At 36.5% G+C, this 18,030-nt stretch overlaps 1 protein-coding gene across 1 annotated transcript; it reads left to right on the top strand.

Annotated features, from left to right (window-relative positions):
- The first annotated feature begins 3,144 nt into the window (after nt 1–3,144).
- On the top strand, nt 3,145–17,780 carry LOC100370006 (aromatic-L-amino-acid decarboxylase). The gene is made up of 14 exons (XM_002731797.4): nt 3,145–3,456; nt 5,959–6,072; nt 6,492–6,614; nt 7,408–7,542; nt 7,675–7,785; nt 8,431–8,463; nt 9,523–9,684; nt 10,049–10,116; nt 10,511–10,581; nt 10,868–10,887; nt 11,874–11,972; nt 12,213–12,314; nt 16,096–16,462; nt 16,618–17,780. The coding sequence occupies exons 1-14, from the start codon at nt 3,256–3,258 to the stop codon at nt 16,686–16,688; spliced, it is 1,677 nt and encodes a 558-aa protein (XP_002731843.2). The 5' UTR covers nt 3,145–3,255; the 3' UTR covers nt 16,689–17,780.
- The last annotated feature ends 250 nt before the right edge of the window (nt 17,781–18,030 follow it).

The raw sequence follows: 18,030 nt of genomic DNA, 5'->3' as shown, positions 1-18,030 counted from the left end.
ACAAGTTCACAAGCTGTTGTGACAACGTTACTAACAAGGTGTTTTATTAACGGGATACCTACGTGTATTTTTAAATACAACATTAGCTAACAACGTCGTTATTTTAAAGCGGGATGGTCGTCACCTGCGCACGCGCGGGAATTGAGTCCCAAGCGACGATAGAACACACGCTAAGAACGCAAAGGCTCATAGGTAGACGCTTGTTTGTAAACAATGACACGCTATGGTCACCTGACGCATGCGTAGGTGACGACTCTCCCGCTTTAACTTCACCTGCAAAAGACCAGTTCTTGCCAGCCAGTAACTACGCACGCGCACGAACGCCGATAAGTGCGATGACCTAGACTTATTTGTCATAATGTCTTTTTTGCAATTCAATTCTGTGTATTATTTCTTTTTTATTCACCCTATCACTTTGACGAATACAATTACAAATAAGGGAATTCTGAATTCGAGATCACTAAGCAAAATACAATTTCAACAGGTAACGCCATCCAGCGACAAAGCGCGTCAGTGACGTAAATACGAGGAAAGTCGGGACTTCTTTTTTTGTTTGTGATCGCTAAAAAGGACTTAAACAATTAATTATTTCTTATGCGCCAAATGTTTCGTTTTTGAGAGATCGCGTTTTTGAAAGATTTACTCAGAACTCTAAATAACGACTGACTACACTACCACCCACGCGTAGCTTTCACCAGTCTACGTCATTTGCACGACACAGAAGCGCGTTGATGAGAGAGGGTGCACTTTTAGGAAAGGTATACGAAAAGGGATGAAATGACATTTATTTAATTTCATATAGTTGGCCGCAATCTTTAAACAACCACAATAGTGCCTGCCTGCTCTACTCCAAAATAAAAACGTGCGGAATGAAACGTATTAGAGAAACTGAATCTGGCCAGTTCTCCCAAGTTGTCAATACTTCATACAGTATTTCCTCGTACCAGTATTTAAACGTTTGACGCCGGCATCAGATCAATATGCTTTGAAAACAAAACGACAGTTCACAATGAGATTGAAAACAAAGTTGAAATCCTTCACTCAACCTGAACATCATTCCATCAAATCTACACAATGTATTCACTCATTGACTCACTGCTATATCTATTTAATGGATACATACGAACGCGAGCTCCACAAAAACTGAATACGTTAACAAAATTAAAGGGTCATGACGTTATCAGCGTTACCATAGCAACCTGTTTTAATTTAGCAATGGCACGCGCTCTTTGACTTACAAATACTCATTATCATCTTAACCTGCCAGCACCATATGTAAGTGTGGTCCGTGCTATTCATAAACCATGCCATGGCATTAGATGCTTGTTATTCACGATAAATCAGCAAAAAAAAAGAGGACGGGACAACTTTCTTTGCTTTGTGGCATGGTCATACAAACACCGTGTGTACATGTAATCATACCAGTCGTAATTTTGTCTCCATCTTTTTTGTGACATTGACATTGGCGTCTTATGTGTGGAATCAGAACATCCGTAGAAATATCTTTCACTAAGTGTGGAGTACATTACTGCACTTGTATTCAGTGCATCATGGGTGAGACCCCCCAATTATAGTTAATGTAAAATTATTACTAGATTCTTCCTGGAATCGGACTGAATTAAATGTAAATTTTTGAAACAATATAACAATATTAAGATTTGTATCAATAATAATATACTAGTATGACATTTGAATAAGTAATATCACCATAGAAACAAGTGTGAAAGTGGCAATTTTTACTATTTCCCACGACATTTTGGATTCCTGTATCTCGAAAAATTGTTTGGTTACTCATTTTCGGTATTTTTATGGAACGAACCCATTTTCGGTATTTTTATGGAACGAACCCATTTTCGGTATTTTTATGGAACGAACCCATTTTCGGTATTTTTATGGCACGACCCATTTTCGGTATTTTTATGGAACGAACCCATTTTCGGTATTTTTATGGAACGAACCCATTTTCGGTATTTTTATGGAACGAACCCATTTTCGGTATTTTTTATGGAACGACCCATAATAATGAGAGTTTGATGAACATGGCATAAAATCTTCAATTTTAGCTTGAATCTCCTTAAAGTTCAAAATGGATAAGAATATGCGATGTGAATAATGTTGCGTGATACTACAGCAAGTTTAAAACTTATTCATAATGAATTATGTTCGTTGTTTTTGTAGCAAACAACTTATTTACCGTTTTATGACAAATTTTAAAACAATAACACGCATGGTCACTGGATATTTTGGTACGTACACAAATGTTCATGCTCTACTATGCGCCGCACAACTTAGTTCGTAAGAAATGGATTGTTTGAGTACAAAGGTTTTAATATTTTAAAGAAACGTTTTAAGAAAATAATTTAGAATATTTATTTTATCGTGACAGGAACAAACTAGCTCGATTTTTGGTACAGCAGCAAACAAATTCGTTTAATGAAACTTTATAATACTCATATGGATGGATTTCCCTTTAACAAATTTACGTACAGGTTCTACGAAGCGCACGTGCGTCATTTTCATCTCGATAGTTCTTCTGAGACTTAATGCTCTCGTCTGGGATTTATTCAAGATTAGGTAATGTATTGTTAGATATTCTTATATCAATGTGCATTTGGCCACAATATTGATATTATTTCACTTAGTGTGAGAGCGATGTCTGGGGTTTTCCTAAACGTGAGTAAATGGACATAGTCCCTGTTTGATCGGGATAAGCTTTGTCTATTTGTGATAAATTTTGCTGAAAGTATTGTCTCGATTGTCGTTTCCTTATGCACTTGTTATTGTTAAGACCGTCAGACTATTTGATGGTCATGCGTACAACACGATTGAAAATGACCACTTTTAGGGAAATAGTGCATTTGCTAGTGGTTTAAAGTATCGGCTTTGATGAAATACGAACGAGGGTGGGCGTGGATGACGTAGACATGGATGTCGTTAAAATCTTTCCTCCGTATAGGTAGATAATCCCCGGCTATTTAAAGTGCTGTCATCTGCAGCTTTCCAAAGTGGGCGTGACCTGTTATCCGTCAAAGACTAGCTGCATAAGAAGAGTTCTAAGAAGTTTCTTTTCTAGTATGCGTACCAGCGAACGTGTGTTGATACATGTATTTCAATAACTACCGACGAATGGTTTTTATTTTATATTTTTTAGTGTAATTTCCTCTCATCCGTAAACGGAATAGTCTGCGAGTATCTGTCTCCCACCACATAGGATTCCGTTTAGTTTACCACTGCTTATCAGTAAATTGACTAGCCATGAATGCTACTGAGTTTAAACGACACGGTAAGGAGATGGTCGACTATATCATACACTACTTACAAACCGTGGAACATAGGCGAGTTACGCCCGACGTCAAGCCCGGATATATGCGTAAACTACTACCGAGCAAAGCTCCGGAAAAACCCGAACGATGGGAATCTATATTCAGTGATATCGAGAGGGTCATAATGCCGGGGGTAAGTAGTTTTAAGTATTCTGTTAGGCCGTTGGGAAAATGTATATACTTGTATGATGTGCGTTGCCTCTTGGGGAATTGTATGTGTTGTGTTTTATGCGTTTCGCGCGTAATCATTCTATATTTGGAATTCGCATTTCCTAATATGGTAGGATGAAAATAACCAGTAAAATACCGCAACATTACGGAACGCTGTAACTTATGGCGTTACGTTGACAGAGAGTTTACAGCTTACACGGTGGCGGAGATAAGATATAAGTATGTGGGTGCGTGGGGATGGGCGGGTCCGGTTTGAATTTGGTACCAAACTGGGTTCAATTTGTATTAAATTATTTAACACAAACCCGGGTCTACTTTGGTACCGATATGTATATGTCAAACTGTTACATCGTGATTGTTTTTTCATACATTATCATAAAGTGATAGATTTCAACAACATAATTTGTACCGAATTTCGTGATTTTAGAAATTAATAATATACTTTTTCAGCTTAAATGTAAAATGAACACTTTCAACATTGCGACAAATCCAGCCCCAGAGCGAGAAAGTTATAAAACATTTACGTAATAATAAGGAACATATATAGTCCTGCAACACTCTGTTATTGTTTCCTGTGTGTTCAAGTCCAGAACCGTTTATTCTACTTTTTGAACGCAAAATAAATTACACCATTCAATGTTACAGGGTTCGAGCTCCGAGTCCTACATGGCAGTTTAACGCACAAAATAGATTGAAAATTCAGTCACAGATACATCACACAGAAAATAATTATATTGTCTGCAGTTGCACTGGTCAACGGTAAATGGCTTGTTTCCCGTGAATCGCAGTGGAATATAGTCATAGTGGAATATTTTATGTAACATTGACGCAAATAATAGTTTAAAAAATGATTAAGTTGTATTATCAGATATTTTTTTTAGCCTTCGACGTATAAAGTACGGTGTATGCGTAATGGTATATAAAATACAACAATTTCGTTACTTCTAATATATACGGGTTAGATTTTGTTTGCATACAGCCGAAACATTGTCGAACACGTATGTAGATTCGAACGTGATTATGATTTCAAAATCTTAGGGCGCCACCAAGTCCAGCAATCGAACGCGAAGCTGACGTTTATAATGAGTACTTCCTGTGTGGATTTGTCTGACGGAAACCGGCTGTGCATTTATTTAACTGTCCCGTTCCTTCTAACATTTTAAAGATCATTCATTCTAACTTTATATAAATTATTCTTCGCACATCATTATACTTCTTAGGCTAGTTGTCAAACCTCAACTGCAACCTGTCTTGGCCTAAGATCATACCACTTGTCCTGTCTTCAGCAGACTTGTGGCTTCCGTTTATCACGTTTATCAAGACACTTCCGCCCTTTCCCGGAGAAACTTCACAAAAATGCTATTCTTGATTTCTGTAAACTGTCTACTCAAACTTTAATATTTCACTGAAAAGTATTCCTCCAATCCATCATTAAATTTGACACTCGTATTCAATGTGAACTGAAAAAGCATGACAATATTTCTGTAGCCAGATTTGCACTAGGATGACAAACAATGGAAGAGCGGCATATATATCATTCAATAAACCACATTTCCTCTACAGATGATCTGTGAATAAACTATTCACCAAATGCAAGCAGTACTTGCTCCTGTTCTTGCAGACTTACTGACTACAAACTCCCACAACACCGGAAATAAATATCACATCCATAATGCGAACACCAGTTAACACCATCTTAAATCACAATGTTACTAGTATTTTATTTTGCACCATATTGTATTATATTGAGTATATTTACATGCATTTTATTCCCATTAATGGATGTGATGAATTAATATTGTTTTTAAATGAATTAATATACGTGTCACTTATTATACACTTATTAATATGCGAACGCTGCTATTGATATTAGCTATTGCATATACATGTATTAAAGGGCGGTGGTCGTCGCGCCGCATCCTGTTCGATATGGGACTCATAGCGACGTATACAACGCGTGTACAATACATTGTTTATTTACATGAAATTCAAACACGCACTGCGCGACGACCACCGCGCTTTAAAGACTTGTAAGTCAAATAATTTAGCAGATAAAACATCTTCAACATTTTTTTTAAGTAAGAAGAAGTGTTTTTACCAAATAACGTCTTTATATTTGCATGAAATAGTTGAAATTGCTCTTTCTCAGTAAAATACTGCAGCTGAAAAGTTAACTGGGAGTCTCTTTTATATAGTCGCCCCTAAATCCGTATAAGAAGATTACAGATACACAATTTACTTCAGGCCGAATTTCCATGCAATACTTAAAGGGCGGCAGTCGTCGCGCCGCATCCTGTTCGATATGGGACTCATAGCGACGTATACAACGCGTGTAAAATACATTGTTTATTTACATGAAATTCGAACACGCACTGCGCGACGACCACCGCGCTTTAACTGTAAATGTTCTATTATGAGGTATTTATTAACTGACTAATATGTATGCTTGTGTTTGCTTGCCCAGATAACTCATTGGCAGCACCCAAGATTCCACGCATATTTCCCAGCAGGCAATGCGTATCCATCTATTTTAGGAGATATGTTATCAGACGCGATTGGCTGCATCGGATTCTCGTGGGTAAGTATGTTTCAATATACCGAGAACAAACTGTGTAGACGTCTGGAAAATAGGTCTGGGTATTCTAGGATATGCGTGTATATCTGGCCTTACTTCATGTAATGATGCGAATACAATGATTTTTTTATTGTTGTCTCATTTACATAAATTGACGTTAAATGCTTGGATGCCTCTTCACAAGCGACGCCTAGCCACAATGCTAGTAATATCTCTGTCCGGTCAGTCGTTTACCCTAAATTTGAATATAATTTGAATATGCTGTCAACACAAGCAATGTCAGTCGCCGAGGGTTGTAGATTTCCCGGCATGTCATCCCATAATGTGTGACGTGTGCATTGGTTATGACTTATTAGTAGCAACGTAGTTAGGCGTTCGTGGAGTGCATGGAAAATAACATTCCAACATTCTTATTTTAACAGGCTGCCAGTCCAGCATGTACGGAGTTGGAGACCATAGTACTCGACTGGGTAGGAAGGATGATCGGTCTACCCAGACATCTTTTATCACTTTCAGATGGTGCCAGGGGTGGCGGTGTTATTCAGGTAATTCAACCGTTTGATTGAAATTTTAATGTATGCATAACACATAAATATGTTCGTGAAGTGTTATGTCATACCGAACATATACATAATCATGCTATAATATTGTTGCTCTGTTTGAACATTTTCTATGATACAATGCTGGCGTCATAACTACAAAGTGATCTGCAGCCATGACGATTCGTTATCAGTATACTTTATACATAAAAGGCCGCGAGATCTCCTTTAGTGCAAGATATTCACAATATTTTTTTATTCATGTAACCATGGAACAGTGATCTGAATGACGCGAGATTATCTAACACTATTTTAAAGGAAAACGAGAACATGGCGGCCATTCACATCTAAAGTTATATTCGTTGTGTGTTAAATTATAATTCAACCGCAGCCAAATTACGTTTGATTGAAGTCTTTAATAACAAATGAACTTCGAAAAGCACTCATATAATATTGTCAGTATTCTGTTAGAAACGCAATATAAAGTATTTTGAGTATTCATAACTTCAAAAACGCAAATACGCATGCGCACCGGATTTGCCTGTCCGTGCAGGTAATTCGAAGCGCAGACACAGAAATCTAACTACATTTCGACTTGTTAAAGTTGTTTGAAAAGAAACGCTATACTATTATCGATTTTGTCGGCATTTTCTCGGTACACGGTGCAGCGTTACGCTAATAATACTTCACTGGTGCGCAGCCGCGCGCGTTGCCATTAAAGCATACGACCACGATGCACTGTACGCTGGCATCATTGTTGAACTGTGAAATGCATTGTCTGTTTTTTTCTTTATGCCAGGGTTCAGCAAGTGAGTGTATATTAGTATCATTACTAGCTGCGAGAACAGAAGCGATGAGAAAGTTAAAATGTCTGCATCCAGATATTGACGAGTACGTGTTGCTATCCAAACTTGTGGCTTACTGCTCAACACAGGTGAGTAAGTTAAGTAAATACTCGATTCTATCAATTCGATATTCCCCCTTACTCCGTATTTCCGGAATGAGGAAGTCGACTATATAATCACCAATCGTCAGACTTAAATATTACACTCACTGTGTTCCACAGACACATTCGTCAGCTGAGAAGGCGGGAAGGATCGCCTATGTAAGGATGCGCTTGCTTCCAACAGACGACAAAGGTTCACTCAGAGGAAAAACTGTTGACGAAGCCATGAAGGTTAGTTTAGTCTCAAATTTACGACATGGTACACAGACAAACACAATTATGCGAAAATTATGAGTAACAACAAATCGATAGTATTGAAGAAAAGTACAGCTACATTTGATTGCGTGATTTTATAAAATTCTCAAACAAAAAGTAGGAGGACGAAAACCGCTTTCTAACTTGATCCTTGAACAAAATGGCCGCCTTTTCGCGCAGCGCTAAGAGTAGGAGCTACAAACTACGTAGGTTGGTTCCTTGATATCTTAAGTCAATGTTGCTCAACAATTTGAGAGCCATATTGTGTCTCGCCAACATTGTGGTGCAACATATCTGTTTTTATGTATTTAACTATAATTTACTTGATAATTTTAGACAAAATGGATAAAATTTTCTATTAGCTATATTTCATGATCAAAATTGTGAAAAATGTGAGTTTAGATTTGTCGTGGAAAGTGACAAAAATAGATTCAAAAGTTCAAAGGCCAAAGGCTTTGCTAAACTACAAGACGTCGACAATGTAAATCAACTGAAATGGATTTAGGATGGAATGAAAGACGCCAAACGTTTTAATACACATGAATCGTTTCGACGAGGAAAATAAGAACTGACCCGATGTAAAATTTAGTAGTCTCACCTCCTTTTTTTCTTCTTATTCAGCGTGACAAAAAGAATGGCCTCATTCCTATCTATGTAAGTATATTGCAATACACTTTTCCTAACATGAATCGCGCCCTCCAGTGACGAAACATTTCTGTGACGTAAATGGGTGACAAGATGGCCGTTCAAAGCGTCAATATCATTTTGATCTGCAGTTATTTATCAATGAAGATTATATTTTTTGAGAGATTTGACTATAATATTCTCGATTTGAAGACATTGGTTTCGCCTGCATACGTCATTCTGACGTCATAGAATCATTCCATTCTTAGAGAGCGTGTGTTACAGTGACGTATTTTGAGAAACTTGACCTGATATTTTTGACACTTTTCAAAACCTAGATTTTTGAAAACATTGAGGACAACAATTTTTTTGAGCATAGCCTAGAATTTGAGATATAGCATGACATTTCTATCACAGAAACCTAAGGTAAAGGCACTATTACTTACAAAATGGCCACCATCCACTAAAATACAATCATAATGTTCTCGAAAATTAAGCTGGTGACCCCAGCTTTTTTAAAGTCATTATGCTTATATTACAATTTATTGAAAAATTAATACATTTTGAGTAGGCTTCTACCTTAGGAACTATTATGTTTCGTGCTGTACATGTACCTAATTGTGAATTCCGTAATACCCGTAATTGTGAATACCCAATTCCGTAAATAGTAGACAGAGTGGGTAAAGAAGAACCATGTCACGTTTCTGAATGTTCAGTGTGTGTTTATTTTTGTTCAGGAACAAACAGAATTTTATAAGAACTCAACTTCTATGTTAGCCTAAGACCGGAACATATTCAATTTTAATTTATGTAAGAAAAGTTGTTTTGTGTAAACACAGACAGTTTTCGCTGGAATTATACATTTGTAAGCTGTACAGTACAATTGTCATTGAGGATTGTCAACGACAGATGCCCAGACTACTTAAATATTGTATATTCCTAAATGCTACAAGCATTGCAACGACATTTGGTTTATTTATTTTTTTTTGTGAAATTGTGACTGCATTTTTAAAAAATATGAAAAGTATACAACTAGTGTTATTGTGATAACAAATGCTTTACGAAACATAATGAAACGTCTTTTAACAGGTCTGTGGAACTCTGGGCACAACGGCGTCATGTGCTTTTGACAACCTCAAGGAAATTGGCTATGTATGCATTAAGAATAATACATGGTTTCATGTAGATGCCGCATATGCCGGAAGTGCTTTCATTTGTCCGGAATTCCGCTATTTACTCGAAGGAATAGAGGTAAGTGGTAGTGATTCACGATTACGATTGTGTACGGTATTCAAGAATAGGTTCCATTATGACAGAGATGTATTCTTTACTCGGTTTTGTGAGGGTTTGACGAATGAGAATAGTGTCAGCAAAAAGAGGCCACTGCGATTGAAAAATGAAAACTGCAAAATAAAATATACAGCTTGAGAAAATCTCAAAATTGAATAAATTGCGTATCCGAATCTCGTACCTGAATGTTCATTCAACCGAATCTTCAATCTGAAAAAGTGGTTGCACTTATCAATATTCACAAAATGAAATGGTGAACATGATCGGCTATACTCGTATGAGGATATTTAGATGTATAAATGTGTTCTTATTTCATTATTTCCAGTACGTGACGTCATTAAATATTAATCCAAATAAGTGGATGCTGGTAAACTTTGACTGTTCGCTAATGTGGTGAGTATTGCACAAACAAACAAACAAACAAACACACACACACACGCACAGTCAGTCGCCTAGAGAAGGACTGATACAAAGATGGGTACTGATTGACGAACAGTGCGTTGCGGTTAAATCACATCAAATTTAGGTAGAAAATACCATTCCATCGTTCCATCATAAAAATAGCTTTTAAATAGATTTTAGAGCTATGAGACTTGTTTGACGGAAAAGAATAAAACATTATTTGAGGGGTGAAAACAAGTTTCGTGGCTCTCTTTTTCTCAACGAGATTTCCGTGGCCATTAAGATATGGTCGCCACAGCGCGCCCTGTTTAATATGGGTCTTATGCGACACATACAACGCGTGTAGTGCCTTAACTGAAATAGAATATCTTTGTTTCATTTTCAGGATCAAGGACAGATCTCTACTCATTAATGCATTTGACGTTGACCCCGTTTATCTAAGACACGAAAATGCGGGTGAGATGATATTTCCAAAAAAATGTATACATTTTATGAAGTTAGACGTATCGTTGAGTTATAATACACACTTGCTTCTCATTTACTAGAAAATCATGATAACTAGCGAATGAACTGTTGATACGGTAAAAGGGGAGTCGATCGAAATTACGAACGGATGTCACGTGACCAATTATTCAGCAATTATACATTACACCATATACAACACTTTCAAAAATAAGTTTATATCGCGTTCTTTCAACAAATTGAAAAATAATAACAATACAGTCTTATCCATACTTTTCAGGTGTTGCCATAGACTACCGGGTGAGCATTATATATATATTTGTTGACAATAAAATACATATAATATATGTCACGTGCGAGACACGTCACGTTGATCGTACAAAGGTCTGGTCTAAGCCTCAGACTAGTAATATATTTTGTTTTTAGTCTGAGTCTAAGCCTCAGATTAGTAATATATTTTGTTTTTAGTCTGAGTCTAAGCCTCAGATTAGTAATATATTTTGTTTTTAGTCTGAGTCTAAGCCTCAGATTAGTAATATATTTTGTTTTTAGTCTGAGTCTAAGCCTCAGATTAGTAATATATTTTGTTTTTAGTCTGAGTCTAAGCCTCAGACTAGTAATATATTTTGTTTTTAGTCTGAGTCTAAGCCTCAGATTAGTAATATATTTTGTTTTTAGTCTGAGTCTAAGCCTCAGATTAGTAATATATTTTGTTTTTAGTCTGAGTCTAAGCCTCAGATTAGTAATATATTTTGTTTTTAGTCTGAGTCTAAGCCTCAGACTAGTAATATATTTTGTTTTTAGTCTGAGTCTAAGCCTCAGATTAGTAATATATTTTGTTTTTAGTCTGAGTCTAAGCCTCAGATTAGTAATATATTTTGTTTTTAGTCTGAGTCTAAGCCTCAGATTAGTAATATATTTTGTTTTTAGTCTGAGTCTAAGCCTCAGATTAGTAATATATTTTGTTTTTAGTCTGAGTCTAAGCCTCAGATTAGTAATATATTTTGTTTTTAGTCTGAGTCTAAGCCTAGGAATTGAATGGGAATATGTACAGGAATATGTTGTTATATCATACAAAAATACAGTACTAATTTCCCCCAAAATTAACCTACAAGTGATGTTGAACACGACAAAATATATATGCGGATTTGTGCGTTTCATTTTGTTCCTATTCTTCACAACCGATCAGATGAGTATCATTCTAATAATTTATCAACCCAAAATGTAAGGAGTGAACAGTTTATAATGTATCCTTATAGATAATCAACAAACCGGTTGTTTTGCAGCATTGGGGCATTCCTTTGAGTAGACGTTTTCGCTCCTTAAAAATATGGTTTGTTGTGCGTTCCTATGGAGTGGACGGCCTGAGGAAGTACATTAGAAACGTGAGTATTATTTCAGTCCAAATAATATATAGAACAGATGTTTTTCGGGGAATTGCGTCAGTCAATTCAGTGTCCATATACAGTAATCTATAGTATAAGAATAACTATAGACATGTTTTACCCAAGACGACAGTGTCATTGGAAATGGTCCTTGTAAATGTTATATTCGCGTGTCACATGTTCATGACATTATTTCAATAATTTAACTGTACTGCTTGTTCCTAATTGTAATCTTAATAGCACGTGAAATTGGCAAAGAAATTCGAAGCGCTTGTATTGACGGACAGCCGTTTTGAAGTCATTGGCGATGTGGTTATGGGATTGGTCTGCTTCCGACTCAAGGTGCGTTGGTTCCCGGAGTTTGCTATTAACACAAATACTAGTATTTTGTTATTAACTTGAATGATTTATACTAGCTATGGTATAACTTAGTAATCAATCATAGATAACTCATGATTACTGTGGAAACTGTCTCTGACCAGTAAACTACTATTGTATAACTTAGTAATCAATCATAGATAACTCATGATTACTGTGGAAACTGTCTCTGACCAGTAAACTACTATGTTATAACTTAGTAATCAATCATAGATAACTCATGATTACTGTGGAAACTGTCTCTGACCAGTAAACTACTATGGTATAACTTAGTAATCAATCATAGATAACTCATGATTACTGTGGAAACTGTCTCTGACCAGTAAACTACTATGGTATAACTTAGTAATCAATCATAGATAACTCATGATTACTGTGGAAACTGTCTCTGACCAGTAAACTACTATGGTATAACTTAGTAATCAATCATAGATAACTCATGATTACTGTGGAAACTGTCTCTGACCAGTAAACTACTATGGTATAACTTAGTAATCAATCATAGATAACTCATGATTACTGTGGAAACTGTCTCTGACCAGTAAACTACTATGGTATAACTTAGTAATCAATCATAGATGACTCATGATTACTGTGGAAACTGTCTCTGACCAGTAAACTACTATGGTATAACTTAGTAATCAATCATAGATAACTCATGATTACTGTGGAAACTGTCTCTGACCAGTAAACTACTATGGTATAACTTAGTAATCAATCATAGATAACTCATGATTACTGTGGAAACTGTCTCTGACCAGTAAACTACTATGGTATAACTTAGTAATCAATCATAGATAACTCATGATTACTGTGGAAACTGTCTCTGACCAGTAAACTATTATGGTATAACTTAGTAATCAATCATAGATAACTCATGATTACTGTGGAAACTGTCTCTGACCAGTAAACTATTATGGTATAACTTAGTAATCAATCATAGATAACTCATGATTACTGTGGAAACTGTCTCTGACCAGTTAACTACTATGGTATAACTTAGTAATCAATCATAGATAACTCATGATTACTGTGGAAACTGTCTCTGACCAGTAAACTACTATGGTATAACTTAGTAATCAATCATAGATAACTCATGATTACTGTGGAAACTGTCTCTGACCAGTAAACTACTATGGTATAACTTAGTAATCAATCATAGATAACTCATGATTACTGTGGACACTGTCTCTGACCAGTAAACTACTATGGTATAACTTAGTAATCAATCATAGATAACTCATGATTACTGTAGAAACTGTCTCTGACCAGTAAACTACTATGGTATAAGTTAGTAATCAATCACAGATAACTCATGATTACTGTGGAAACTGTCTCTGACCAGTAAACTACTATGGTATAACTTAGTAATCAATCATAGATAACTCATGATTACTGTGGAAACTGCCTCTGACCAGTAAACTACTATGGTATAACTTAGTAATCAATCATAGATAACTCATGACTACTGTGGAAACTGTCTCTGACCAGTAAACTACTATGGTATAACTTAGTAATCAATCATAGATAACTCATGATTACTGTGGAAACTGTCTCTGACCAGTAAACTACTATGGTATAACTTAGTAATCAATCATAGATAACTCATGATTACTGTGGAAACTGTCTCTGACCAGTAAACTACTATGGTATAACTTAGTAATCAATCATAGATAACTCATGATTACTGTGGAAACTGTCTCTGACCAGTAAACTACTATAGTATAACTTAGTAATCAATCATAGATAATTCATGATTACTGTGGAAACTGTCTCTGACCAGTAAACTATTTATAGAGCCTGAGTATTATTACATTAGATGGCGAGCAAAAAATAGAGCGTAGAATCGACCATGTGGCATTTTGGGTATTTAATTATTGTGATATAGCATCATTATGTGCTTACGTCATGGATCAGCACGGCCACCAAAGAGATCTAGCTTAGAATCGCCAATGACATGCGACCCACGGCGATTCTAAAGCCAAGATTGTTTCGAGGGGGTTATCTGCCTTACTTGAACTACTAGTATTCTCACAGTTTTCAATAAATGAACTAATGTGATAAAGTTTCATTCCTGTTTATTTTTAAAATCGTGCTGTTTTTACCGAAACGAGCGATCCATTTCAGTGCATAATTGTGTTATTCAATATTTGAGTGTAGACGAACAATGGAGTAATGAGCAGAACAAATTCTGGTACAGACATGCGCAATCAAGCGCCATTTATATTTTCGTACGACTCGCTTACTCCCCAGTCAGTAGAGTGGTCGATCATAGTTTGGAAGCTCGAAGGAGACCGAGTTCTAGTTCTGGGTCGTGTCTATAGACAAAAGGCGTCCTTTAAATGGCAGAGAAAGTTGCACTCTAACTTTCAGATCAAAGCAAGATGTCGTCAAGGGACTGAGTAACGACCTGAAAGTCCAGTAGGAAAAAATAAAACTCGTTTGGTTCTAGAGATCTTTATGAGTGTTCTGGCCTTAGTTGGCGGTTATTTTCTTAGAAAAGTACCACACAACACAGTAGTAGATGTCACGATCGTGGTTTAACCAATGTGATATCGACTATTTCCGTTTGTTTTATCATGAAGCTAAAATATATCTATTTCACCTCGATGGTTTTACGAGCGAAACACGGCTGGTGCACTGGTTTGTAGGGTAGAACCCCATGGAAACGTTATGCCTCGTAATGCTAGACAGATTCGGAGTCAATAGAGTAATATTCCTCTTATTGTGTATATCAGTGACGTAACGCAATGTCCAAATATATGCAATGATACGTTATATGGCATATTGTCCCAGGAATGGGTAAAATTATATGTTCTAAGCAATGGACGATATATTGAGTCATCAAAGACAGGCGACGTCATCAACAGTGGGAGATTACCTCGTAATCATGTGCTTAGTTTTTCCAGTTAATACAAAAAAAAAAAAAAAAAAAAACGTTTTACAGTACACCTTTGCTATAAGTAGCGCCCTCAATCGACAAAGCGCTTCTAGTATGACGTAATGAGTGAAAGAAAAGCTCCTCACGGCGTCGATATTGTAGTAGTATAGTATATTTTATTTGACTCAAATTAATGAATTGGAAATACATTAACCATGGTCAATAATTATACACAAAAAAAACCTAATAACACGAAATACAGATATAAAAAATAAAATGTTAAAACGGATAACACTAACAACTATAAGGTATTACATTGTAAAATGATGTTGATAAACTTTCCTAGACTATTGGCAATGAAACATATTGTTTTAATATGTAGTCGTCCTTAAAGTGCAGTAGTCGTCGCGCTGCGCATGTTCGACATTTGTGTTGGTAAACATTGATTTTCCCACAATCCAATGTGCTTTTCAAATGGAAATCACAAGTATGAGGTTTGACCTGGGCTCGACTTGCACTGATTACCGCCAGGGACTCCTTCGATACCTTCCAATCACATGAAAATTACCTAATTAAAGCTTGGAAACCTGTCAGTTTGTATTCGTTGATCTGTGCAACAGTCAAAGTCGCCATCTTTGTTTATATGAGACCCATATATCTCGCACATGCGCAGCGCGACTACCGCGCTTTAAAATGTTTTGGTGATTGCTGTTTTCAAAATAACGAACCATCACGAAACCCAACAAACTCGCTTTGAGAGACATCTTCGGCTATTACGACACATATTTTCTTTGTAGCGGTTTTATAGTGATATTTTTATTCATTTCAATAACCAGCCTTGTAATTTTGAATATATTCCAACAGGGGAGAAACGCGCTCACGGAGAACCTTGTCAAGACGATCAACGCCTCCGGTAGGATACACATAACGCCAGCATCATTGGGCGACATGTACATCATCCGATTTGCTCTCTGCCACGAACATGCCTGCGAAGCTGACGTCGTCATAGCTTGGAAAATAATCGTCGAGATCACAGACGATTTATTAAACGTCAGTGACGTCACCAGTCATTGCCATGGCGGCGCCAGACACGCCACACCCAGCGCGTCTAGATTTATCCCGTCACGTGTCATGTCAGGTGCCCAGCAGGCCGAATCGTCTTCGTTGGAACTTGAGAAAAAAATGAATATTTTTCCCTGGAAATTCCAGCTCTCAAGGTTTGCCGGCTTAGGTACGTAGACTTGTTTGCTTCTACTTTTTCGTTACGACTTCCATGGGTTTTATACCCAACAGTGAGTTCTCGAATATTCCTTTTAAAAAATGTCCTTTTGGATATCACTAACAAACTAATACTTACTGAATATTATTTGTTGTTTTATCACTTAGCATGTGCCTCATTGTCTTGCCGACGAAGATCGAAAAAGTCACAAATAGTACCGAAACCGTCCTTTGTTTAGACAGTGACACTCTTATTTGGGGGAAAATCTCAGGACAAACATGTTGGACTTATAAAGCCGTAACTGCACGTGACGTGCGCGAAGAGACATCGCATAAAGAGGTCCCATTTAACCCGTTATGCCCTTTATTTGCGTAACTAGAGTAAAGAAGTAGAACAGACATTTACATCACGTGATCGAGTTTTGAATCATTTTGTTATACATTATTTCAACCTAATCAACACCGAGTACCACGTGACTATCACGTGATTTTGAATAGGCATATTTTGAATTCTATATTTATATTCTAATATTAATATTCTAATAGCTCGAACTAGTTGTCTGTGAATCACTCATTGTTTTCAGTTTCACGATCTAATGTTTATTATCATTAGTACTTTAAATTACTATTTATCGATTTCGAGGTAGTAAAACAACCCTCTGACGTCATCTCACATTGATTCGGAATTTAATTTAAACTTATATAATAATCTGAGGTGATGTTGTCATTCTATTTAATGCTATTCAGTTCATTAGTCACCACCCCTTGAACTTACCTAACATTGACATAAATCGATAGTTGACATTCTGTTCAATTAACACCACCCCCTGACCTGACCAACTTGACATGAATCGAAGTTGCCTTTCTGTTTAATAGACTAAACTCCTGGCCACCATAACATGAATTCCCTGAACCTTGTTTTTGGTTTGCCCTCAAATATGTCCATCTTTGCTGTGCGATTTGATCTCTTAATCTATACTACTCCACACCCACACGTTGTCCATCGATTTGCTATCAAACACAGCTGACAACAAATCTCTTTAATTTTCACTGCGCACTGTGACATCAAACATGTTGTCATGGAAATAAACAGAATGGCATATTTTATGTAACGGTTGAAAAGAAGTATTTATATTTGTACGTCCCTTACGCATCCGTTGTTATATCAACGACATGATAGTGAGATACGAGACATAGGATGGTGTAGACAAAAATATTGAAAATATAAGAGTTATTTTGTGCATTTTGTTTATTCTACTTTCGAGATGTTTTTTTTCAGATGATCTGCAGATATGTAATTGTTTGAATAAATATGATAGCTATTATTTTAACTTATTATGTTGTTATTGTTGCACAGTGGATTAGAACCCAAACTTGGTAGACAAGTTGTATAGACACTATAGAATAAATTCTGATTGGGTGTGCCCGGTTTTAAGTCATAAAGGATACACGTAAAAATATAATTAGCATATATTGTGGCGTACACGTCAGAGATCTCGGGACCTGCTTCAGGCTTGAGCGCTCAGCACGAACCGAAATCACGCCCTCGCGGTGAATTTAAGAGAACATATACTGATTCAC

This window comes from Saccoglossus kowalevskii, chromosome 15 (assembly GCF_978046115.1).
Source record: "Saccoglossus kowalevskii chromosome 15, keSacKowa6.1, whole genome shotgun sequence".
Taxonomy (NCBI): domain Eukaryota; kingdom Metazoa; phylum Hemichordata; class Enteropneusta; family Harrimaniidae; genus Saccoglossus; species Saccoglossus kowalevskii.
Note: the sequence above shows the minus strand (reverse complement) of the source record. Positions and strands in the feature narration are given on the sequence as shown.